Raw genomic sequence first — 26,001 nt, forward strand, 5'->3', positions numbered from 1 at the left:
ACCGACGAAGATGGCGTCCCCTTCAGTTCACCCACAGCAGACATACGCGGACGGCAGTTTATTTAAGGTAGAGTTTTTCTTTTTTCTGCGCATCTCAAGCACATCGCTCTTTGTTCACATTCCCGCTGCTTTTGGAAACGCGAACACGCTTTATTGGTTGTAATACATACACAGATTTTGGAAATTGTATTATTTTGGATTTCTGCATATGAACACGTCTTAGGTGGGTCTCTCCAGAGTCCAGACTAAAGAGCCAACAGTTGTCTGCATGACTGCATTGGGAGACGATGCCTCTAGGCTAAACGGTCTTACAGGAAACGCGTCTCATAGACCTACACAGAGTCTGTTCGTCTCTAATTAAATATACAAGATGGATTGAATAGGTATACAGGTGTGTGTGTGTGTCAGTCCCCAATAGTTTTAAAGTGAGTTTAGGCTATGTCAGTGGTTTTCAAACCTCTCCTCAGGGAGCCCCAGTCAGTCCACATATTTGATCTGTTCTACAGTTAGCGTACCAAGGTCAACTAGTTCAGGGCTTCAACAAAGTGGTGAAATGTCTGGGGGTCCACAACGAGAGGTTTGGGAGAAAAAAAACTGGTGCTGTATCACGCAAACAAACAGCACACACAATCCCTTGTGTTGGTCATTTTAACAAGTAAAACTTTATTGTACCGATACTCAAGTTGCAAAATATGACACTTTGTGTTTTCCTGTTTTTCTTTTCATGTGGTGGTATTAGACAGTGTCTTTAAACACCTCCCTTTGCAGTGCTGAGGATCCTATTGGGCTGCTACAGTCCCGAACTTTCCACAAATTCTCAGTTTTCCCAGAAATCCTGGTGGAAGGAGTCCCGGAGTTCCTGCTTATTCCCCTCATATTTCCAGGAATCTTCCAGCCAGGATTTGTGTAAAACCAGGGGATTTAGAATTGTGCGACTCCAGTCATATGGTGTAAAAAGACGTCAGGCCTTATGTATTTTCCTAGAAAGTGCAACAGTATGTATATAGTACATATATATATATACACCAGCATTGTGCCTGTCCACGGCTGAGAGGGAGGATGACCTAGAAATACATCGAGGAGATTGTGATGGAGGGGATACACAGCTGTCCACGGGTACGTCCCAAATGGAACACTGTGCCCTACTTAGTGCACTACTCTTGGCCAGAGAGCTCTATAGGCCTGGGTCAAAAGTAGTGCACTAAGTAGGGAATATGGTGCCATTTGGGACGCGCCCTGTGATATTAGGCGACGGAACACGACATTAAAGAGTAGAAGAGAATGTGGAATTGTATTCAAAGGAGAAGAGTGTCAAGACAATGTCATTATAATAACAATAATGACAATATAATGTTATTTTCAAACCTGGACAACGGAGTCAGAGAATGTAATGACACCTTTCTAATACAAGATGTTAAATGAGTTGAGACGTGTTTAACGTGTATTTAACAGAAGGAATGAGTTGAGATGTGTTTAACGGGTGAATGAGTAAACTACGAGGCCTGATTTGACAGAAAAAGGAATGTGAGTTGAGATGTGTTTGAATGTGAGAATGAGTAAACTACGAGGCCTGATTTGACAGGAATGAGTTGAGATGTGTTTAACGGGTTGAGTAAACTAGATGTGTTTAGACGTGTTTAACGGGTGAATGAGTAAACTACGAGGCCTGAGACGTGTTTAACGTGAGAATGAGAAAAGGAATGAGTTGAGATGTGTAAACTTAACAAAAGGAATGAGTTGAGATGTGAGAATGAGTAAACTACGAGGCCTGATTTGACAGAAGGAATGAGGAATGTGTTTAGTGAGAATGAGACGAGTGTTTGAGACGTGTTTGTGAGAATGAGTAAACTACGAGGCCTGATTTGACAGAAGGAATGAGTTGAGATGTGTTTAACTGGATGAGTAAACTACGAGGCCTGATTTGAGAAAAGGAATGAGTTGAGACGTGTTTAAGGAATGAGTAAACTACGAGGCCTGATTTGACAGAAGGAATGAGTTGAGAAGTGTTTAATGTGAGAATGAGTAAACTACGAGGCTGGATTTGACAGAAGGAATGCCGGTCATTAAGAAGGCAGAACATGAACTGGTTCCACGACGCTCCGTTGATAAGAGCATCACGACACGAGAGGTTCAATTCCCGCTGGGCACACCCAGACAACAGAACCCCTGACCGTCGCTTTGGAAAGAAGCATCTGCTATGTGCCTTATTATTATTATTATTAATCTGAACGGAACGAGTGTCAAGACAGAAGTGTACAGTTGAGTGTATGTATTAACACAAGGACAGGAAGAACACACCAGACTGGAAACAATAACATCAAGACCTTCTGTAGCTTCCTCGAGCTTGGTCCACCGGGGGGGGGGGGCGACGACGACGACACACGCCAAGGGGGGGAGGTGAGTGCAGAGTATTGTGCGTTTGTCCCAAATGGCACCCTATTCCCTTTAGAGTGCACTACTTTTGACCAGAGCCCATAGGGTTCTGGTAAAAAGTAGTGCACTATTTAGGGAACAGGGGGCCATTCAGAACAAATACCAGTATGTGTGGAGCAATATGCTAGCCTAGTACATAGGAGACAGTTGTTACAGAGACAGGTGCCTGTCCCAATATGGTAGTTAGGAGACAGTTGTTACAGAGAATGGCCCTGTCCCAATATGGTAGTTAGGAGACAGTTGTTACAGAGAATGACCCTGTCCCAATATGGTAGTTAGGAGACAGTTGTTACAGAGAATGACCCTGTCCCAATATGGTAGTCAGGAGACAGTTGTTACAGAGACAGGTGCCTGTCCCAATATGGTAGTTAGGAGACAGTTGTTACAGAGAATGGCTCTGTCCCAATATGGTAGTTAGGAGACAGTTGTTACAGAGAATGACCCTGTCCCAATATGGTAGTCAGGAGACAGTTGTTAGAGAGACAGGTGCCTGTCCCAATATGGTAGTTAGGAGACAGTTGTTACAGAGAATGGCCCTGTCCCAATATGGTACTTAGGAGACAGTTGTTACAGAGAATTCCCTGTCCCAATATGGTAGTTAGGAGACAGTTGTTACAGAGACAGGTGCCTGTCCCAATATGGTAGTTAGGAGACAGTTGTTACAGAGACAGGTGCTGTCCCAATATGGTAGTTAGGAGACAGTTGTTACAGAGACAGGTGCCTGTCCCAATATGGTAGTTAGGAGACCGTTGTTACAGAGAATGGCCCTGTCCCAATATGGTAGTTAGGAGACAGTTGTTACAGAGAATGGCCCTGTCCCAATATGGTAGTTAGGAGACAGTTGTTACAGAGACAGGTGCCTGTCCCAATATGGTAGCTAGGAGACAGTTGTTACAGAGACATGTGCCTGTCCCAATATGGTAGCTAGGAGACAGTTGTTACAGAGAATGGCATGTCCCAATATGGTAGTTAGGAGACAGTTGTTACAGAGACAGGTGCCTGTCCCAATATGGTAGCTAGGAGACAGTTGTTACAGAGACAGGTCCCACTCCAACACTCGATAAAGGATTAAACATAAAAAGAGACTAAATAATAAATAAATAACAGTAGAAAAAACACAAATGGGACAGAAAAGGCAACACTGCTGGTTACTCTCCTCTCTCTTCTTCTCTCCGCATCTTCTTCTCTCTGCATCTTCCTCTTCTTCTCTCCCTCTCTTCTTCTCTCCCTCTCTTCTTCTCTCCGTCTCTTCTTCTCTCCCTCTCTTCTTCTCTCCCTCTCTTCTTCTCTCCCTCTCGTAGCTGGTGCTTGTGATTCAACAGGAGACAGTACTCCAGTCTACCTTCCGTCTCTCTCTCTCCCTCCCTCCCATCTCTCCTTCCTTCCTTCGCCATCTCTCTCTCCTTCCTTCCATCTCCCACTCCTTTCTCCCTCTCCCCTCTATCTTCTTCCTTCAATCCCTCTCTCTCTGGTTGGGTCTAGAAGTCAGTGAACTCCTTGGCACACTGTTCACTGATGGAGACTCTGATCTCCTCCTCTTCGTACTCCTCAAAGTTGCTGGTGTCACCTGGGCCTTTGAACTTAGGAACGAACGGGGCCTCCACCTACACACACACACACACACACACACACACACACACACACAGGAAGAGGAAGAGGAAAAATCTATCAAACAATCACATTTTACTAAACCAGATTCCTGTATAATTATTATATTCAAACTTAACAAAACATTTGTTGACATGACATTCAGTTAGCTCTTACCCAGAGTGCCTTACGCGAGAAATGAGGGTTAAGGGCCTTGATCAAAAGGGATTTCTGTCATTTTGAGAAAGTTACCTGGAATTGTACTGTACACTACATATCAGTTAGACCCCTCACCTTTATCTGGTATACTGTACCCTACATATCAGTTAGACCCCTCCTCTCACCTTTCTCTGGTATACTGTACCCTACATATCAGTTAGACCTCTCACCTTTATCTGGTATACTGTACCCTACATATCAGTTAGACCTCTCACCTTTATCTGGTATACTGTACCCTACATATCAGTTAGACCTCTCACCTTTATCTGGTATACTGTACCCTACATATCAGTTAGACCTCTCACCTTTATCTGGTATTATCTGGTATACTGTACCCTACATATCAGTTAGACCTCTCACCTTTATCTGGTATACTGTACACTACATATCAGTTAGACCTCTCACCTTTATCTGGTATACTGTACCCTACATATCAGTTAGACCTCTCACCTTTATCTGGTATACTGTACCCTACATATCAGTTAGACCCCACCTCTCACCTTTATCTGGTATACTGTACCCTACATATCAGTTAGACCCCTCACCTTTCTCTGGTATACTGTACCCTACATATCAGTTAGACCCCTCACCTTTCTCTGGTATACTGTACCCTACATATCAGTTAGACCTCTCACCTTTCTCTGGTATACTGTACCCTACATATCAGTTAGACCTCTCACCTTTCTCTGGTATACTGTACCCTACATATCAGTTAGACCTCTCACCTTTATCTGGTATACTGTACCCTACATATCAGTTAGACCCCACCTCTCACCTTTCTCTGGTATACTGTACCCTACATCTCAGTTAGACCTCTCACCTTTATCTGGTATACTGTACCCTACATATCAGTTAGACCCCACCTCTCACCTTTCTCTGGTATACTGTACCCTACATATCAGTTAGACCTCTCACCTTTCTCTGGTATACTGTACCCTACATATCAGTTAGACCTCTCACCTTTATCTGGTATACTGTACCCTACATATCAGTTAGACCTGTCACCTTTATCTGGTATACTGTACCCTACATATCAGTTAGACCCCACCTCTCACCTTTCTCTGGTATACTGTACCCTACATATCAGTTAGACCTCTCACCTTTATCTGGTATACTGTACCCTACATATCAGTTAGACCCCACCTCTCACCTTTCTCTGGTATACTGTACCCTACATATCAGTTAGACCTCTCACCTTTCTCTGGTATACTGTACCCTACATATCAGTTAGACCTCTCACCTTTCTCTGGTATACTGTACCCTACATATCAGTTAGACCTCTCACCTTTCTCTGGTATACTGTACCCTACATATCAGTTCTCTCACCTTTATCTGGTATACTGTACACTACATATCAGTTAGACCTGTCACCTTTATCTGGTATACTGTACCCTACATATCAGTTAGACCCCACCTCTCACCTTTCTCTGGTATACTGTACCCTACATATCAGTTAGACCTCTCACCATCTGGTATTGTCTACATATCAGTTAGACCCCTCACCTTTCTCTGGTATACTGTACCCTACATATCAGTTAGACCTCTCTTACTGTCACATATCTTTCATCTGGTATACTGTACACTACATATCAGTTAGACCTGTCACCTTTATTTATCTGGTATACTGTAGCCTACATATCAGTTAGACCTCTCACCTTTATCTGGTATACTGTCACCTAGACCTGTCACCTTTATCTGGTATACTGTACCCTACATATCAGTTAGACCTCTCACCTTTATCTGGTATACTGTACCCTACATATCAGTTAGACCTCTCACCTTTATCTGGTATAATGTACCCTACATATCAGTTAGACCCCTCACCTTTATCTGGTATACTGTACCCTACATATCAGTTAGACCCCACCTCTCACCTTTATCTGGTATAATGTACCCTACATATCAGTTAGACCCCACCTCTCACCTTTATCTGGTATAATGTACCCAACATATCAGTTAGACCCCACCTCTCACCTTTCTCTGGTATACTGTACCCTACATATCAGTTAGACCCCACCTCTCACCTTTCTCTGGTATACTGTACCCTACATATCAGTTAGACCTCTCACCTTTCTCTGGTATACTGTACCCTACATATCAGTTAGACCCCACCTCTCACCTTTCTCTGGTATACGGCGATCCAATCAGTGGTGGCGAACCACTTGTGTCCCTTGATGTCGTTGACGCCGTTCTTCAGGTTGCCATAGCGCTTGGTCAGGTCCACCTGTAGTAGATTCCTCAACAGATCCTTCAGGTCAGAGCTAAAGTGGGAGGGGAAACGCACCTGGGGGAGGAGAGGAGAGGGGGAGGAGGAGTGGTGGTGTGGGAGAGTAGAGAAGGAGATGGGGGAGGAGAGGAGAGGGGGAGGAGGAGGGGTGGTGTGGGGGAGTAGAGAAGGAGATGGGGGAGGAGAGGAGAGGGGGAGGAGGAGTGGTGGTGTGGGAGAGTAGAGAAGGAGATGGGGGAGGAGAGGAGAGGGGGAGGAGGAGGGGTGGTGTGGGAGAGTAGAGAAGGAGATGGGGGAGGAGAGGAGAGGGGGAGGAGGAGTGGTGGTGTGGGAGAGTAGAGAAGGAGATGGGGAGGAGAGGAGAGGGGGAGGAGAGGAGGGAAGAGAGGAGAGTTGGTGTAGGAGAGTAGAGAAGGAGAGGGGGAGGAGAGGAGGGGTGAGGGGGTGTGGAGAGGAGAAGATGGGGGAGGAAAGGAGGGCAGAGGAGAGGAGGTGGAGGAGGGTGAGGAGGAGAGGGGAGGAGGAGGAGAGGGTGGAGGATGGAGAGGGGGTGGACAGGGGAAGGAGAGGAGGGAGTGTAGAGAGGGGAGGAGAAGAGGGAGGGTGGAGAGATGTTAGAAGGAAGAGTCAAACCAGGTTCTCATCTCAGTGCTGATCTAAAATTAATAGACAGGCAAATATACATATATATACATACACACACTACCGTTCAACAGTTTGGGGTCACTTAGACATGTTCTTGTTTTTGAAACAAAAGCACATTTTTTGTCCATTCATTTGGGGTCACTTAGACCCCATTTGGGGTCACTTAGACATATTTCTCTAAGGTGTATGTAAACTTCTGACTTTGACTGTGTATATACAGTGCCTTGCGAAAGTATTCGGCCCCCTTGAACTTTGCAACCTTTTGCCACATTTCAGGCTTCAAACATAAAGATATAAAACTGTATTTTTTGTGAAGAATCAACAACAAGTGGGACACAATCATGAAGTGGAACGACATTTATTGGATATTTCAAACTTTTTTAACAAATCAAAAACTGAAAAATTTGGCGTCTGGAGACGCCGTGGAGAACGTTCTGCTGCCTGCAACATCCTCCAGCATGACCGGTTTGGCGGTGGGTCAGTCATGGTGTGGGGTGGCATTTCTTTGGAGGGCCTCACAGCCCTCCATGTGCTCGCCAGAGGTAGCCTGACTGCCATTAGGTACCGAGATGATATCCTCAGACCCCTTGTGAGACCATATGCTGGTGCGGTTGGCCCTGGGTTCCTCCTAATGCAAGACAATGCTAGACCTCATGTGGCTGGAGTGTGTCAGCAGTTCCTGCAAGAGGAAAGCATTGATGCTATGGACTGGCCCGCCCGTTCCCCAGACCTGAATCCAATTGAGCACATCTGGGACATCATGTCTCGCTCCATCCACCAACGCCACGTTGCACCACAGACGGTCCAGGAGTTGGCTGATGCTTTAGTCCAGGTCTGGGAGGAGATCCCTCAGGAGACCATCCACCACCTCATCAGGAGCATGCCCAGGCGTTGTAGGGAGGTCATACAGGCACGTGGAGGCCACACACACTACTGAGCCTCATTTTGACTTGTTTTAAGGACATTACATCAAAGTTGGATCAGCCTGTAGTGTGTTTTTCCACTTTAATTTTGAGTGTGACTCCAATCCAGACCTCCATGGGTTGATACATTTGATTTCCATTGATCATTTTTGTGTGATTTTGTTGTATTTAAAAAGTATTTAATAATAATATTTCATTCATTCAGATCTAGGATGTGTTATTTTAGTGTTCCCTTTATTTTTTTTGAGGAGTGTACATATATTATTTCTATATACTGTATTTCTGATGAATTTGATGTTATTTTAATGGACAACAAATGTGCTTTTCTTTCAACAAAAAAAAGGAAGATATTTCTAAGTGACCCCAAACTCTTGAACGGTAGCACATATAGACATATATATATAACTTGGGTCAAACGTTTCAGGTAGCCACAAGCTTCCCACAATAGGTTGGGTGAATTTTGGCCCATTCCTCCTGACAAGAGCTGGTGTAACTGAGTCAGGTTTGTAGGCCTCCTTGCTCTCGCACGCTTTTGCAGTTCTGCCCACAAATGTTCTATAGGATTGAGGTCAGGGCTTTGTGATGGCCACTCCAATACCTGGACTTTGTTGTCCTTCAGCCATTTTGCCACAACTTTGGAAGTATGCTTGGGGTCATTGTCGATTTGCGACCAAGCTTTAACTTCCTGACTGATGTCTTGAGATGTTGCTTCAATATATCCACATCATTTTCCTTCCTCATGAAGCCATCTATTTTGTGAAGTGCACCAGTCCCTCCTGCAGAAAAGCACCCCCACAACATTCTGCCACCCCCGTGCTTCACGGTTGGGATGGTGTTCTTTGGCTTGCAAGCCTCCCCCTTTTCCTCCAAACATAACGATGGTCATTATGGCCAAACAGTTCTATTTTTGTTTCATCAGACCAGAGGACATTTCTCCAAAAAGTATGATCTTTGTCCCCATGTGCAGTTGCAAACCGTAGTCTGGCTTTTTTATGGCGGTTTTGGAGCAGTGGCTTCTTCCTTGCTGAGCGGCCTTTCAGGTTATGTCGATATAGGACTCGTTTTACTGTGGATATAGATACTTTTGTACCTGTTTCCTCCAGCATCTTCCCATTGATTTGCACTTTTCGCATGTTCATCTCTAGGAGACAGAACGAGTCTCCTTCCTGAGCGGTATGATGGTTGCGTGGTCCCATGGTGTTTATACTTGCGTACTAATGTTTGTACAGATGATCGTGGCACCTTCAGGTGTTTGGAAATTGCTCCCAAGGATGAACCAGACTTGTGGAGGTCTACAATTTTTTTCTGAGGTCTTGACTGATTTCTTTTGATTTTCCCATGATGTCAAGCAAAGAGGAACTAAGTTTGAAGGTAGGCCTTGAAATACATCCACAGGTACACCTCCAATTGACTCAATTTATGTCAATTAGCCTATCAGAAGCTTCTAAAGCCATGACATCATTTTCCTGGAATTTTCCAAGCTGTTTAAAGGCACAGTCAACTTAGTGTATGTAAACTTCTGACCCACTGGAATTGTGATACAGTGAATTATAAGTGAAATCATCTGTCTGTAAGCCATTGTTGGAAAGATGACTTGTGTCATGCATGAAGTAGATCTCTTAACCGACTTGCCAAAACTATAGTTTGTTAAAAATACATTTGTGGAGTGGTTGAAAAATGACTTCAACTATATATATATATATATATATATATATAGTGTAGGGTAGGTAGAAGTCCCAAATGGTATCCTATGCCCTAAATATGTATCCTAGTAGTGCACTACATTTGAACAGGGCCCCATAGGGATCCATCCTAGGAGTGTCAGAACACTGAAGCACTGAGTCCAAAGAGAGACTACCCAGGGATGCAAACGGGTCACTTTTAGGCGACACTCAGCGTCTCTATAGAAGAGGTGTGAACAGATCCTTTCCCTGTGTGACCCGACCTTCTCTGACGGCGGTGTCATCACTCCACGCAACACACTTTGTTCCCAACTGGGACGTTTGGAATGCAACTCGAGTTGCGTTTCTGAAATAATGCTATGATTATAGTCGATATATTATAGTTGCATGTATGTTTCAATAGCGCAGGGTATTACACACAAAGTTATTAAAGTTAGCTAGCTATGATCTCAGCTCAGCAATGTCACGCCAATGGGCCCTGGTCAAAAGTAGTTCATAAAGGGAAACGGGTGATATGGCCCTGGTCAAAAGTAGTTCACACGGGGAAACGGGTGATATGGCCCTGGTCAAAAGTAGTTCACACAGGGAAATGGGTGATATGGCCCTGGTCAAAAGTAGTTCACACAGGGAAACGGGTGATATGGCCCTGGTCAAAAGTAGTTCATAAAGGGAAACGGGTGATATGGCCCTGGTCAAAAGTAGTTCACACAGGGAAACGGGTGATATGGCCCTGGTCAAACATAGTTCATAAAGGGAAACGGGTGATATGGCCCTGGTCAAAAGTCTTCACAAAGGGAAACGGGTGATATGGCCCTGGTCAAAAGTATTCATAAAGGGAAACGGGTGATATGGCCCTGGTCAAAAGTAGTTCACACAGGGAAACGGGTGATATGGCCCTGGTCAAAAGTAGTTCACAAAGGGAAACGGGTGATATGGCCCTGGTCAAAAGTAGTTCACACAGGGAAACGGGTGATATGGCCCTGGTCAAAAGTAGTTCATAAAGGGAAACGGGTGATATGGCCCTGGTCAAAAGTAGTTCACACAGGGAAACGGGTGATATGGCCCTGGTCAAAAGTATTCATAAAGGGAAACGGGTGATATGGCCCTGGTCAAAAGTAGTTCACACAGGGAAACGGGTGATATGGCCCTGGTCAAAAGTATTTCACACGGGGAAACGGGTGATATGGCCCTGGTCAAAAGTAGTTCACACGGGGAAACGGGTGATGTGGCCCTGGTCAAAAGTAGTTCACACAGGGAAACGGGTGATATGGCCCTGGTCAAAAGTAGTTCATAAAGGGAAACGGGTGATGTGGCCCTGGTCAAAAGTCTTCATAAAGGGAAACGGGTGATGTGGCCCTGGTCAAAAGTAGTTCACACGGGGAAACGGGTGATATGGCCCTGGTCAAAAGTAGTTCACACGGGGAAACGGGTGATATGGCCCTGGTCAAAAGTATTCATAAAGGGAAACGGGTGATATGGCCCTGGTCAAAAGTAGTTCACACGGGGAAACGGGTGATATGGCCCTGGCCAAAAGTAGTTCACACAGGGAAACGGGTGATATGGCCCTGGTCAAAAGTAGTTCACACGGGGAAACGGGTGATATGGCCCTGGTCAAAAGTAGTTCACAAAGGGAAACGGGTGATATGGCCCTGGTCAAAAGTAGTTCACACAGGGAAACGGGTGATATGGCCCTGGTCAAAAGTAGTTCACACAGGGAAACGGGTGATATGGCCCTGGCCAAAAGTAGTTCACACAGGGAAACGGGTGATATGGCCCTGGTCAAAAGTAGTTCACACGGGGAAACGGGTGATATGGCCCTGGTCAAAAGTAGTTCACACGGGGAAACGGGTGATATGGCCCTGGTCAAAAGTAGTTCATAAAGGGAAACGGGTGATATGGCCCTGGTCAAAAGTAGTTCACACGGGGAAACGGGTGATATGGCCCTGGCCAAAAGTAGTTCATAAAGGGAAACGGGTGATGTGGCCCTGGTCAAAAGTAGTTCATAAAGGGAAACGGGTGATGTGGCCCTGGTCAAAAGTAGTTCATAAAGGGAAACGGGTGATGTGGCCCTGGTCAAAAGTATTCATCACACGGGGAAACGGGTGATGTGGCCCTGGCCAAAAGTAGTTCATATACAGGGAAACGGGTGATGTGGCCCTGGTCAAAAGTAGTTCATAACAGGGAAACGGGTGATGTGGCCCTGGTCAGGGAAACGGGTGATGTGGCCCTTCAAAAGTATTCATACAGGGAAACGGGTGATGTGGCCCTGGTCAAAAGTATTCATACAGGGAAACGGGTGATGTGGCCCTGGTCAAAAGTATTCATACAGGGAAACGGGTGATGTGGCCCTGGTCAAAAGTATTCATACAGGGAAAGGTGCCACTTGCAACACAACCTAGTGAAACCTAGTCAGTATGCTAGTTTAGCTTTTCCCCTCTCTGACTACAACTCCGGGTAAACTATCCCAAACCCAGAGCGCTCAGCCTCGCTAACACACGTGACCGCTCTCCTTAACAACGCGCCAACCAGCCGTGCTATAGAAAAGCATCCTATTCGATAGGAGTGCTATGGAGTGATCTCATGTACTTATGTCTGTTACACTGGCCCAGCTCACCTTCCCAGAGACGATCTTTTCGTAAATTTGTATGGGCTGGTCAGCGAAGAAGGGAGGATAACCGGCTGCCATCTCATAGACCAACACACCCAACGCCCACCAGTCTACCGCCTTGTTATACCCCTGGAGAGGGAGAGAGAGGGAGGAGGGGAGGGGAGGGAAAGGAGGGAGGGGAGGGAAAGGAGGGAGGGGGAGAGGTAGGGAGGGAGGTAGGGAGATAAAGAGGGAGAGAGGAGATTTAACATGTTGAGTGTTACATTGAGGTTTGGAGGTAGAGAGAGAAAGTAACTGAGGTCTGTAGTAAAGTAATGCCTCAGGGACAGCTGCCTCCTCCATTTTGATACCAGTAAAGTAGTTGTGCAGAAACCCATTCAGTGCTAAGCCACTGGGACAGCGTTAGGCTCCATGTTGATTCCATAAAAATAATTGCACAGAATCCCATTCAGTGCTATGCCACTGGGCCTCCATTGCGGCTCACCTTGCTGAGGATGATCTCTGGGGCCAGGTACTCTGGGGTTCCACACAGTGTCCAGGTTCGACCTTTCACACGCTTAGCAAAACCAAAATCTGTCACCTGAGAGAGAGACAGAGAGAGGGGGAGAGAGAGAGAGAGAGAGAGGGAGAGAGACCATTGAAAATACAACCCATATTTATTTGCACATCGTTATAAACACTGTACATAGCCATAATGACATTTGAAATGTCTCTATTCCTTTGAAACTTCTGTGAGTGTAATGTTTTCTGTTCATTTTTGATTGCTTATCTCACTTTTGTTTATTATCTATTTTACTTGCTTTGGCAATGTTACCATATGTTTCCCATGCCAATAAAGCCATTTGAATTGAATTGAGAGAGAGACAGGAGGAGGGAAACATTTAGTAATAAAGACACAGTAGTTACGCAGTAGTTAAATAGTAGCGACAGCGGAATCTGAAGTACCGCTGTTCTCCACTAGGGGGCAGCAGAGACTGCACTATAAACCACTGTTGTAGAGCCTGGTACACAGACATATACAGTAAGCGCATGTAATAGAACCCTTTCCAGTACGACACACTGCCGTCAAGCAAAGATGCGCAAAACTCTTGGCGGCAGTGAGAAAGCCTTTGCCATCTGCGCCCTTTGCTTTGATTTAAGTTGATATTACTTCTAAACAAATTAACTTTGTGGGGGTTCTCATATGCTTACAATGATGTTTTGATTCTTGCTTGAACAGTCACAGATCCTATTTGGTCGTGATCTGTGCTAAATAACTGTTTTGGATGCAGCAGTTGTTAGCTAGAATGCTCTAGAAGAAAAATAAACGCACTCCTAGGTGCTGGCGAGCGGAATAGAAAACTTGAAAATAAAAGAGAGCCGCACACTCTAGGAGCGCAGTTGCAAACATTTAATTACCAACGTTTCGACAGCCAAGCTGTCTTCATCAGGCTATAATCACAAACACTGCGGGATGATTTGTTAATATAGTCAAAAGACACAGGTGTCTGTAATCATGGCCAAGAGTGGCCTAATATCATTGGATAATTATCAAATATTAAAATGGCATACAAAGAACAGCATACAAACAAATGGATTAGCATACGATCATAAATACATTTTCGACTACACAAGCTTTGTATGGCATTTTAATATTTGATAATTAACCAATGATATTAGGCTACTCTGGCCATGATTCCAGACACCTGTGTCTTTTGACACTATATAAACGAGTCATCCCGCAGTGTTTGTGATTATAGCCTGATGAAGACAGCTTGGCTGTTGAAACGTTGGACATGACATTTTTGCATCTGAGCTCCGAGAGTGTGCGGCTCTCTTTTATTTTTTTAATTAGCTAGAATGCGAACACTCATTGATATAGGCTGTAGCAAAAGCTAGCCAAAGAGCCATTTTACTGGTTGAAGCTGAAGTGTTTTTTTTAAAGTATAATGCAGTTGATTGGCGATGATGACACAAACATTACATTAAGCAGGAAATTCATATAAAATCCAAATTATAATCCAAAAGTAGTGTGAAATTCACTCATAAGCAACATGTAAATAAAGGCTTTTTTTTCTGCCGTTCTACAAGAACTCCCACTGGGCCGCATCTCCCTCGAAAGGCAACGTTAGCAAACACAGGAAGGGGTTCACACCATAGACGTCTGACAACAGCACAAAAACCGATGCGCGGGCGTTGATGGGGCAGAAGGCCTTGTGTTGTTGTGATTCTGAACGGCCAGAAAGCAACAATGACAAGAAGCTGCCGTGTGGGGAACGTAGGTGGTTAGTAGGTGGTTAGTAGGTGGTCAATAGGTTGTTAGTAGGTGGTCAGTAGGTGGTTAGTAGGTGGTCAGTAGGTGGTTAGTAGGTGGTTAGTAGGTGGTCAGTAGGTGGTCAGTAGGTGGTTAGTAGGTGGTCAGTAGGTGGTTAGTAGGTGGTCAGTAGGTGGTTAGTAGGTGGTCAGTAGGTGGTCTGTAGGTGGTTAGTAGGTGGTCAGTAGGTGGTTAGTAGGTGGTCAGTAGGTGGTTAGTAGGTGGTCAGTAGGTGGTCAGTAGGTGGTTAGTAGGTGGTCAGTAGGTGGTCAGTAGGTGGTTAGTAGGTGGTTAGTAGGTGGTCAGTAGGTGGTCATTAGGTGGTCAGTAGGTGGTTAGGTGGTCAGTAGGTGGTCAGTAGGTGGTTAGTAGGTGGTCAGTAGGTGGTTAGTAGGTGGTTAGGGGGTTAGGTGGTCAGTAGGTGGTCAATAGGTGGTTAGTAGGTGGTTAGTAGGTGGTTCGTAGGTGGTCAGTAGGTGGTTCGTAGGTGGTTAGTAGGTGGTCAGTAGGTGGTTAGTAGGTGGTCAGTAGGTGGTTAGTAGGTGGTTCGTTTCAACTAGTTTTATCTTCTTATTGATACCATGTCTTGTTTTGAGGTGTTCTCGCTCGTCACGTCTATGCTAATATGGCTCAAATCCGCTAGCTAGCTGACCAACGACTGTAACGATGTACTATACAGGGAAAGTATTCTGATCCCTTGACCTTTTCATAAAATGGATTAAATAAAAAGGTTCCTCATCAATCTCTACACAATACCCCATAGTGACATCACAATACCCCATAGTGACATCACAATACCCCATAGTGACATCACAATACCCCATAGTAACAAAGTGAAAAGGTTTAGACTTTTTTGCAAATTTATGCAAATTTATAAAAAGAAAAACCTTATTTACATACAGTATTTACATACAATACCAGTCAAACGTTTGGACACACCTACTCATTCAAGAATTTGTACTATTTTATACATTGTAGAATAATAGTGAAGCCATCAAAACTATGAAATAACACAAATGGAATCATGTAGTAACCAAAAAAAGTGTTAAACAAATCAAAATATATTTTAGACTCTTCAAAGTAGCCACCCTTTGCCTTGATGACAGCTTTGCACACTCTTGGCATTCTCTCAACCAGCTTCACGAGGAATGCTTTTCCAACAGTCTTAAAGGAGTTCCCACATATGCTGAGCGCTTGTTGGCTGCTTTTCATCCACTTTGCGTTCCAACTCATCCCAAACCATCTCAACTGAGTCGAGGTCGGGTGATTGTGGTCATCCAGGTCATCTGATACGGCACTCCATCACTCTCCTTCTTGGTCAAATAGCCCTTTCACATCCTGGAGGTGTGTTTTTGGGTCATTGTCCCACTAAGCGCAAACCAGATGGGATGTCGTATCGCTGCAGAATGCGGTGTCACCCCTCAGTAAATGGCACATGACAGCCCGCTAGGAGGTTTCCCAGAAAGGAACCTAAATGGCACCTAAGGCACCTAAATGAGAAACAAGATTCTCTGGTCTGATGAAACCAAGATTGAACTATTTGGCCTGAATGCCAAGCGGCACATCTGGAGGAAACCTGGCACCATCCCTACGGTGAAGCATGGTGGTGGCAGCATCATACTGTGGGGATGTTTTTCAGCGGCAGGGACTGGGAGACTAGTCAGGATTGAGGGAAAGATGAACAGAGCACAGACAGATCCTTGATGAAAACCTGCTCCAGAGCGCTCAGGACCACAAACTGGGGCGAAGGTTCACCTTCCAACAGGACAACTATCCTAAGCACACAGCCAAGACAGCGCAGGAGTGACAAGTCTCTGAATGTCCTTGAGTGATCCAGCCAGAGCCCGGACTTGAACACGATCGAACATCTCCGGAGAAACCTGAAAATAGCTGTGCTGCAAAGCTCCTCGTTCAACCTGACAAGAGCTTGAGAGGATCTGCAGAGAGGAATGGGAGAAACTCCCCAAATACAGGTGTGCCAAGCTTGCAGCATCATACCCAAGAAGACTCACGGCTGTAATCACTGCCAAAGGTGCTTCAACAAAGTACTGAGTAAAGGGTCTGAATACGTATGTAAATGTAATATTAAAGTTGTTTTTTTAAACTCTAAACCAGTTTTGCTTTGTCATTATGGGGTATTGTGTGGAGATTGATGAAGGAAAAAACAATTTAATTCATTTTAGAATAGGGCTGTAACGTAACTACATGTTGGAAAAGTCAAAGGCTCTGAATACCTTCTGAATGCAGTGTATTTGAGAAACAACAAGTGCTTATTGTGCACATTTGTCTTTTTTCAATAAAGACTTGGAGAGGAAATATAGTTTACATGTTGTCAACAATCCTTGGATTCCCCGCCTCGGTTTTGTCCCGTCTATAACATCCTCAATAAAAATATTACAACCTAATGTGTGTAGCCCGTACATTACCTTATGTCGGTTTATGTTACCTGTTTCTAACCCTACATCAGGTTAAATGACCTGTCTGTTGCTTTACGTCATCCCATGTCACCTGTATGACGCTCTAGATCATCCTATGTCATCTGTAAGTAGCTCTATGTCATGCTATGTCATCTGTATGTAGCTCTATGTCATCCTATGTCACCTGTATGTAGCCCTGCTGGTCTATGAGAAGGTTCTCCGGTTTCAGGTCTCGGTAGATGAGGTCCAGGGCGTGCAGGTACTCAAAGGTCAGAACGATCTGAGCCGCGTAGAACCGAGCATGAGGCTCACTACATGAGAGAGAGAGAGAGAGAGAGAGAGAGAGAGAGAGAGAGAGAGAGAGAGAGAGGAGCAGAGAGAGAGAGATGAATAAGCAACTAAGCAGAGAAGATAACAGTAGAATAGATGACAGTACTACAGTAACTAAACAGAATACAGTAGATTAGATGACAGTACTACAGTGACTAAATAGAGTACAGTAGAATAGATGACAGTACTACAGTAACTAAATAGAATACAGTAGAATAGATGACAGTACTACAGTAACTAAATAGAATACAGTAGATTAGATGACAGTACTACAGTGACTAAATAGAGTACAGTATAATAGATGACAGTACTACAGTAACTAAATAGAATACAGTAGAATAGATGACAGTACTAGAGTAACTAAATAGAATACAGTAGAATAGATGACAGTACTAGAGTAACTAAATATAATACAGTATAATAAGTGACAGTACAACAGTAACTAAATAGAATACAGTAGAATAGATAACAGTACAACAGTAACTAAATAGAATACAGTAGAACACAATAAAGGAGGATCAACTTGATTTTATTATTTTACATAGAATTTCGATAGAATCTACAATCGAGCCCAATCCAGTAGCACATGTGTGTGTGTGTGTGTATGTGTGTGTGTGTGTGTGTGTGTGTGTGTGTGTGTGTGTGTGTGTGTGTGTGTGTGTGTGTGTGTGTGTGTGTGTGTGTGTGTGTGTGTGTGTGTGTGTGTGTGTGTGTAGCAGAGGATGTGAGTGGAGTGGAGCTGTAGTGGAGCGAGGAGCGGAGCGTGAGTAATTTGACTGGAGCGAGGAGCATATTTAAAAATGTCCGCCTCTCAGCCACCAGTCATTTGCTCTGCCCAGCACTTTAGCATTTAGCATTTCCATCAACACTGCTCTTTTAATGAGGCCTATTCTGTTGTATTTCTTTAGCCTACCCCACATGCACAGATGTTGATATGAGTCAACCAAGAAATAGGTCACAGCCTGTGTAACAGACAGTAAGACAACCAATGAACCCATGCAGCAACACAGGAGATGTTTACAGCAGATGTTTACAGGAGATGTTTACAGCAGATGTCTACAGGAGATGTTTACAGCAGATGTCTACAGGAGATGTTTACAGCAGATGTCTACAGGAGATGTTTACAGGAAATGTCAACGGGAGATGTCTACAGGAGATGTTTACAGGAGATGTTTACAGGAGATGTTTACAGGAAATGTCAACGGGAGATGTTTACAGCAGATGTCTACAGGAGATGTCTACAGGAGTTGTTTACAGGAAATGTCAACGGGAGATGTTTACAGGAGATGTTTACAGGAGATGTTTACAGGAAATGTCAACGGGAGATGTTTACAGGAGATGTCTACAGGAGATGTTTACAGGAGATGTCTATGGGAGATGTATATTTAGGCTATTGTTACAGGAGATGTTTACAGGAAAGGAGTCTAAGTGTGTAACAGTGTTAAGTTGTCTATCAACTGATAAATGTGAAGACAACAGAACCGACTGAAGTATCTGATCGTCAATGAATGAGAGAAAAATACTTTTGTTTTTAACACATCAGCAGCATATCATCAGCTAGTTCCTGGTTCAATAGCATATGACAGGTTGTTGAAATGTTGAAGCTTCTTAGCTTTTTAGGGATAGGGGGCAGTATTCGGATGTTCGGATGACTGAGGTGCCCTAAGTAAACTGCCTGTTACTCAGGCCCCAGAAGCTGGGATATGCATATGTAGTATTGGATAGAAAACACTCTAAATTTTCTAAAACTGTTAAAATAATGTATGTGAGTATAACAGAACTGATTTGGCAGGAAAACCCGAGGACAATCCATCCAGGATTTTTTTTTTGAGGTCATTTGACTTTCCAATGCTTTTCTATGGGAAAGCCGAATTATTAGGACCCAGATTGCAGTTCCTATGGCTTCCACTAGATGTCAACAGTCTTTAGAAATTGTTAGATGTTGTTTTTTTTTTAAATAAAGAAGTATTGGTATTCTTTCTAAGTGTCACTCAGAAGGACTCTAGTATTTTGGTGCGCGTGAATGAGAGCAAGCTCCTCGTTGTTTTTCTCCGGTATTGGAAACAGTTTATTCCATCTTAAATTTGATTGATTATTTACATATTAGGGTACCTGAGGTTGGATTAGAAACGTTGTTTGAAATGTTTGGACCAAGTTTACAGGTTAATTTTTACATTCCTTTGTAGGCATATTGGGCGAGTTGGAACAGGTGTATTTCTGAATCAAACGCGCCAAAAAAACAGACATTTTTGGGATATAAACTTATCGAACAAAACGACGATTCATTGTGTAACTGGGACATTTGGGATTGCAAAAAGATGAAGATCTTCAAAGGTAAGCGATTTATTTTATTGCTATTTCTGACTTTCGTGATGCATCTGCTTGGTTGGAAAATGATTGTGACGCACTTGGTTATTTATCTCCAGTATTGAATATACTATTTTCTGTCTTAAATTTGATCTTTTATTTACATATTAGGGTACCTGAGGATTGATTAGGAACGTTGTTTGACATATTTGGACCAAGTTTATTGGTAACATTTGGGATTAATTTTGTATGCATTTTGAACGAAGGGAAACCGGTGGATTATTGAATGAAGCGCGCCAAATAAACTTACTTTTTTGGGATATAAAAGAAGGACTTTATTGAACAAAAGGACCATTTGTGATGTAACAGGGACCCTTGTGAATGCAACCAGATGAAGATCTTCAAAGGTAAGGGATTTATTTTATCTCTATTTCTGACTTTCGCGATGCATCTGCTTGGTTGGAAAATGTTTTAATGCTTTTGTATGCGGGGCTTCTTGTTAATCGCATGGTGTGCTTTCGCCGTAAAGCCTTTTTGAAATTTGACAACGCGGCTGGATTAACAAGAAGTTTATCTTTTAAATGATGACACTTCCGCTCTATGATCGAGGAGTTGAGCGCCAGACCACTCTATGATCGAGGAGTTGAGCGCCAGACTGCTCTATGATCGAGGAGTATAGCGCCAGACCGCTCCGTGATCGAGGACATGAGCGCCAGACTGCTCTATGATCGAGGACATGAGCGCCAGACTGCTCTGTGATTCGAGGAGTTGAGCGCCAGACTGCTCCGTGATCGAGGAGTTGAGCGCCAGACTGCTTCGTGATCGAGGAGTTGAGCGCCAGACCGCTCCTTGAGCGAGGAGTTGAGCGCCAGACTGCTCCGTGAGCATTGAGTGGGATTTCAGACTGCTCAGCTCTGCTGTGAAGACGTACCTGAACCTGCCGATTCGTCGTAGATGAGAGAACATCTCTCCACCAGGTACATACTCCATCACCATGTACAGGTTAGTGTTGTCCTGCAGAACAGACAGGATCTGTTACTGACACACACACACACACACACACACACACACACACACACACACACACACACACACACACAGACGTACACTGAGTGTACAAAACATTAAGAACACCTGCTCTTTCCATGACATACTGACCAGGTGAATTCAGGTGAAAGCTATGATCCCTTATTGATGTCACCTGTTAAATCCACTTCAATCAGTGTAGAAGGGGAGGAGTCAGGATAAAGATGAAGGTGAGGAGTCAGGTTAAAGATGAAGGGGAGGAGTCATGTGAAAGATGAAGGGGAGGAGTCATGTGAAAGATGAAGGGGAGGAGTCAGGTTAAAGATTAAGGGGAGGAGTCATGTGAAAGATGAAGGGGAGGAGTCAGGTTAAAGATGAAGGGGAGGAGTCATGTGAAAGAAGGAGTGTTGAGCTTTGGGACATGGATTGTGTATGTGTGCCATTCAGAGGGTGAATGGGTAGGACAAAAGTCTTCAGTGTCTTTGAATGGGGTATGGTAGTGGGTATGGTAGGGGGTACGGTAGGGGGTATGGTAGGGGGTATGGTAGTGGGTATGGGGTATGGTAGTGGCTATATTAGTGGGTATGGTAGTAGGTATGGTAGTGGGTATGGTAGTGGGTATGGTAGTGGGTATGGTAGGGGGTATGGTAGTGGGTACAGTAGTGGGTATGGTAGTGGGTACAGTAGTGGGTATGGTAGTGGGTACAGTAGTGGGTACGGTAGGGGGTATGGTAGTGGGTACAGTAGTGGGTATGGTAGTGGGTATGGTAGTGGGTATGGTAGTGGGTATGGGGTACGGTAGTGGGTATATTAGTGGGTACAGTAGTGGGTATGGTAGGGGGTATGGTAGGGGGTATGGTAGTGGGTATGGTAGTGGGTATGGTAGTGGGTATGGTAGGGGTATGGTAGTGGGTATGGTAGGGGGTATGGTAGTGGGTATGGTAGTGGGTACAGTAGTGGGTATGGTAGGGGGTATGGTAGTGGGTACAGTAGTGGGTATGGTAGTGGGTATGGTAGTGGGTATGGTAGGGGTACGGTAGTGGTTATGGGGTACGGTAGTGGGTAATGTAGTGGGTATGGTAGTGGGTATGGTAGGGGGTAATGTAGTGGGTATGGTAGGGGGTATGGTAGTGGGTATATTAGTGGGTACAGTAGAGGGTACGGTAGGGGTATGGTAGTGGGTATGGTAGGGGGTATGGTAGTGGGTACAGTAGTGGGTATGGTAGTGGGTACAGTAGTGGGTATGGTAGTGGGTACGGTAGTGGGTATGGTAGTGGGTATGGTAGTGGGTGGGTATGGTAGTGGGTATGTTAGGGGGTATGGTAGTAGGTGACGAGTGCACCGTTGTGTCAAGAACTGCAACGCTGCTGGGTTTTTCACGCTCAACAGTTTCCCGTGTGTATCAAGAATTGTCCACCACCCAAAGGACATCCAGCCGACTTGACAACTGTGGAAAGCATTGGAGTCAACATGGGCCAGCATCCCTGTGGAACGCTTTCAACACCTTGTAGAGTCTATACCCCGACACATTGAGGCTGTTCTGAGGGGGAAAGGGGGGAGGGGTGCAAGTCAATATTAGGAAGGTGTTCTTAATGTTTGGTATACACACACACAGAGATAGTGTGTACCTTGAAGGAGAACTCTACTTGTACCAGGAAAGGGAAGCTGACAGCCGTTAGAATACGCTTCTCATTCAGAGTATGTTCTATCTGTTTCAGCTTCACAACCTGAAAGAGACAGAGAGAGAGACAGACACAGAGAGAGACAGAGACAGGGGAAGAAAGAGGTTGAAACAATGTATTGTACACTTTATAACTTATCTGGATTCCCCAGGACTGGGAAACACTGCCCTAACACTATAACTCATCTGGATTCCCCAGGACTGGGAAACACTGCCCTAACACTTTATAACTCATCTGGATTCCCCAGGACTGGGAAACACTTCCCTAACACTATAACTCATCTGGATTCCCCAGGACTGGGAAACACTGCCCTAACACTATAACTCATCTGGATTCCCCAGGACTGGGAAACACTGCCCTAACACTTTATAACTCATCTGGATTCTCCAGGACTGGGAAACACTGCCCTAACACTATAACTCATCTGGATTCCCCAGGACTGGGAAACACTGCCCTAACACTTTATAACTCATCTGGATTCCCCAGGACTGGGAAACACTGCCCTAACACTTTATAACTCATCTGGATTCCCCAGGACTGGGAAACACTGCCCTAACACTATAACTCATCTGGATTCCCCAGGACTGGGAAACACTGCCCTAACACTATAACTCATCTGGATTCCCCAGGACTGGGAAACACTGCCCTAACACTATAACTAATCTGGATTCCCCAGGACTGGGAAACACTGCCCTAACACTTTATAACTTATCTAGATTCATGGGTTTTACGCTCAAACTGAACTTTTGGAAGTGTGTGATGGTACTCTTTTGAAACTTTCCTAACCTCTGACCTCTAACCCCTGGAACCATGCTGACCTTCTGCTTGTTGAGGATCTTCATGGCAAAGTGTTGCCCGGTCTCTTTGTGCTTGACCAGCATGACGCGGCCAAACGAACCCGTACCCAGAGTTTTCAACCGCTCAAACTGATCCAGACTCGCTGTGTTCTGTGGAGGAGAGGGCCACAGAGAAATGGTTACAGAGAGAGAGAGAGAGAGAGTGTGTATGTGTGTGTGTGTGTGTGTGTGTGTGTAATAGGAGTTGTGTCATGTGTACACGACACAGGACTGATCATCATCTGCTTAGGAATGATAGGGAGAGAATGAGAATGACATCTAACACACAGGGCGGTCGGGTGGGTGGGCGGGCGGGCACATCTAACACACAGGGCGGTCGGGTGGGTGGGCGGGCGGGTGGGTACAGTCTTCCACAATCAAGTATTGCCACACAAGCAGCATTTCCTTATTCAGATATGAGTATGATATCAGTCATCCAGTTTCTCTCTCAACTCAATGTACATTTCAATTCAAGGGGCTTTATTTGCATGTGAAACTTATGTTAACGTTGCCAAAGCAAGTGAAGTAGTTATAATAAACAAAAGTGAAATAAACAATAAAAATTAAAAGTAAACATTACACTCACAAAAGTTCCAAAAGAATAAAGACATTTCAAATGTCATATTATGTCTATATACAGTGTTGTAACAATGTGCAAATAGTTAAAGTACAAAAGGGAAAATAAATAAACATAAATATGGGTTGTAATTACAATGGTGTTTGTTCTTCACTGGTTGCCCTTTTCTTGTGGCAACAGGTCACAAATCTTGCTGCTGTGATGGAACACTGTGGTATTTTACCCAGTAGTTTTAGGAGTTTATCAAAATTGGGTTGGTTCTCAAATTCTTTGTGGATCTGTGTAATCTGAGAGAAATAAGTGTCTCTGTCTCTCATATATAACTATCTGACTCCTCAGATAACTCACCTGTTCAGGGTTCTCCCACTTCTTGAGAAAGTCCTCTTTGGCTTTAGCCAGGAACTCCTTCACTGTTGGACACACACACACGCCCACACCCACGCACACATACACACAAACATCACACACGCACACACACGCACACACACAAACATCACACACGCACGCGCACACACACACACACACACACACACACACACACACACACACACACACACATACGCCCACACGCACGTACACACACACGTACACACACACGCCCACACGCGCACACACACACACACACACATACGGTTATCAATTTGTCCTTGAGAGGAGCCTGTACACCTGTGTGTATGTGTGTGTGTGTGTGTGTTTGTCCAACAGTGTGTGACTCTCAGTGAGAGTGACCAAAACACACAACATATATTTCTACCATTTCTAGCTTCCTTTCTTTCTCTCTCTATCCTTTCCTCTCTCTCTCTCTCTCTCTCTCTCTCTCTGTCTCTCCTTCTTTCTTCAATTCAAGGAGCTTTATTGTCATGTGAAACATATGTTTACTTTGCCAAAACAAGTGAAATAGATAATAAACAAAGGTGAAATAAACAAAAACATTTACAGTAAACATTACACTCTCTCTCCTGCCCTCTTTCTCTCTCTTTCTCTCTCTCTTTCTCAGCTCCAGTGTGTGTGTGTGTGTGTGTGTGTGTGTGTGTGTGTGTGTGTGTGTGTGTGTGTGTCTGTGTGTGTGTGTCAGTAACAATGTGACACCTGGACAACAGGACACAGTCTCATTAGTGACCTACTGCTACATCTAACTGACACACACACACAGTCACACACACAGTCATTTCAAATAACTGACTTGTCCAGGTAAATAAAGGTTCAATAAAACAGTTTAAAACACACAGTGACAGTATCCTCCACTTCACAGTATCCTCCACTATACAGTATCCTGCACTATACAGTATCCTCCACTACACAGTATCCTCCACTATACAGTATCCTCCACTATACAGTATCCTCCACTATACAGTATCCTCCACTATACAGTATCCTGCACTATACAGTATCCTCCACTACACAGTATCCTCCACTATACAGTATCCTCCACTATACAGTATCCTCCACTATACAGTATCCTCCACTACACAGTATCCTCCACTATACAGTATCCTCCACCACACAGTATCCTCCACTGCGCAGTATCCTCCACTATACAGTATCCTCCACTATACAGTATCCTCCACTACACAGTATCCTCCACTATACAGTATCCTCCACTATACAGTATCCTCCACTACACAGTATCCTCCACTATACAGTATCCTCCACTACACAGTATCCTCCACTATACAGTATCCTCCACCACACAGTATCCTCCACTACGCAGTATCCTCCACTATACAGTATCCTCCACTACACAGTATCCTCCACTATACAGTATCCTCCACTATACAGTATCCTCCACTATACAGTATCCTCCACTACACAGTATCCTCCACTATACAGTATCCTCCACTATACAGTATCCTTTACTATACAGTATCCTCCACTACACAGTATCCTCCACTACACAGTATCCGCCACTATACAGTATCCTCCACTATACAGTATCCTCCACTACACAGTATCCTCCACTATACAGTATCCTCCACTATACAGTATCCTCCACTACACAGTATCCTCCACTACACAGTATCCTCCACTATACAGTATCCTCCACCACACAGTATCTTCCACCACACAGTATCCTCCACCACGCAGTATCCTCCACTACACAGTATCCTCCACTATACAGTATCCTCCACTATACAGTCTCCTCCACTACACAGTATCCTCCACTACACAGTATCCTCCACTACACAGTATCCTCCACTATACAGTATCC

At 44.4% G+C, this 26,001-nt stretch overlaps 1 protein-coding gene across 1 annotated transcript in view; it reads right to left on the bottom strand.

Moving 5' to 3' along the window:
- Positions 1–556: 556 nt before the first annotated feature.
- The window catches only part of LOC139424313 (cAMP-dependent protein kinase catalytic subunit alpha-like), a 28,142-nt gene continuing 2,697 nt past the window's right edge, over positions 557–26,001 (bottom strand). The window contains exons 2-10 of the mRNA XM_071176019.1: positions 24,141–24,202; positions 23,198–23,326; positions 22,326–22,424; positions 20,603–20,685; positions 17,219–17,345; positions 12,809–12,904; positions 12,331–12,453; positions 6,359–6,523; positions 557–4,037 (exon numbers count right to left, since the gene is read on the bottom strand). Coding sequence (XP_071032120.1) covers positions 3,912–4,037; positions 6,359–6,523; positions 12,331–12,453; positions 12,809–12,904; positions 17,219–17,345; positions 20,603–20,685; positions 22,326–22,424; positions 23,198–23,326; positions 24,141–24,202 — 1,010 coding nt within the window. The 3' untranslated portion in view covers positions 557–3,911. The remainder of the gene's footprint in view (positions 4,038–6,358; positions 6,524–12,330; positions 12,454–12,808; positions 12,905–17,218; positions 17,346–20,602; positions 20,686–22,325; positions 22,425–23,197; positions 23,327–24,140; positions 24,203–26,001) is intronic.

Source organism: Oncorhynchus clarkii, chromosome 13 (assembly GCF_045791955.1).
Source record: "Oncorhynchus clarkii lewisi isolate Uvic-CL-2024 chromosome 13, UVic_Ocla_1.0, whole genome shotgun sequence".
NCBI lineage: Eukaryota > Metazoa > Chordata > Actinopteri > Salmoniformes > Salmonidae > Oncorhynchus > Oncorhynchus clarkii.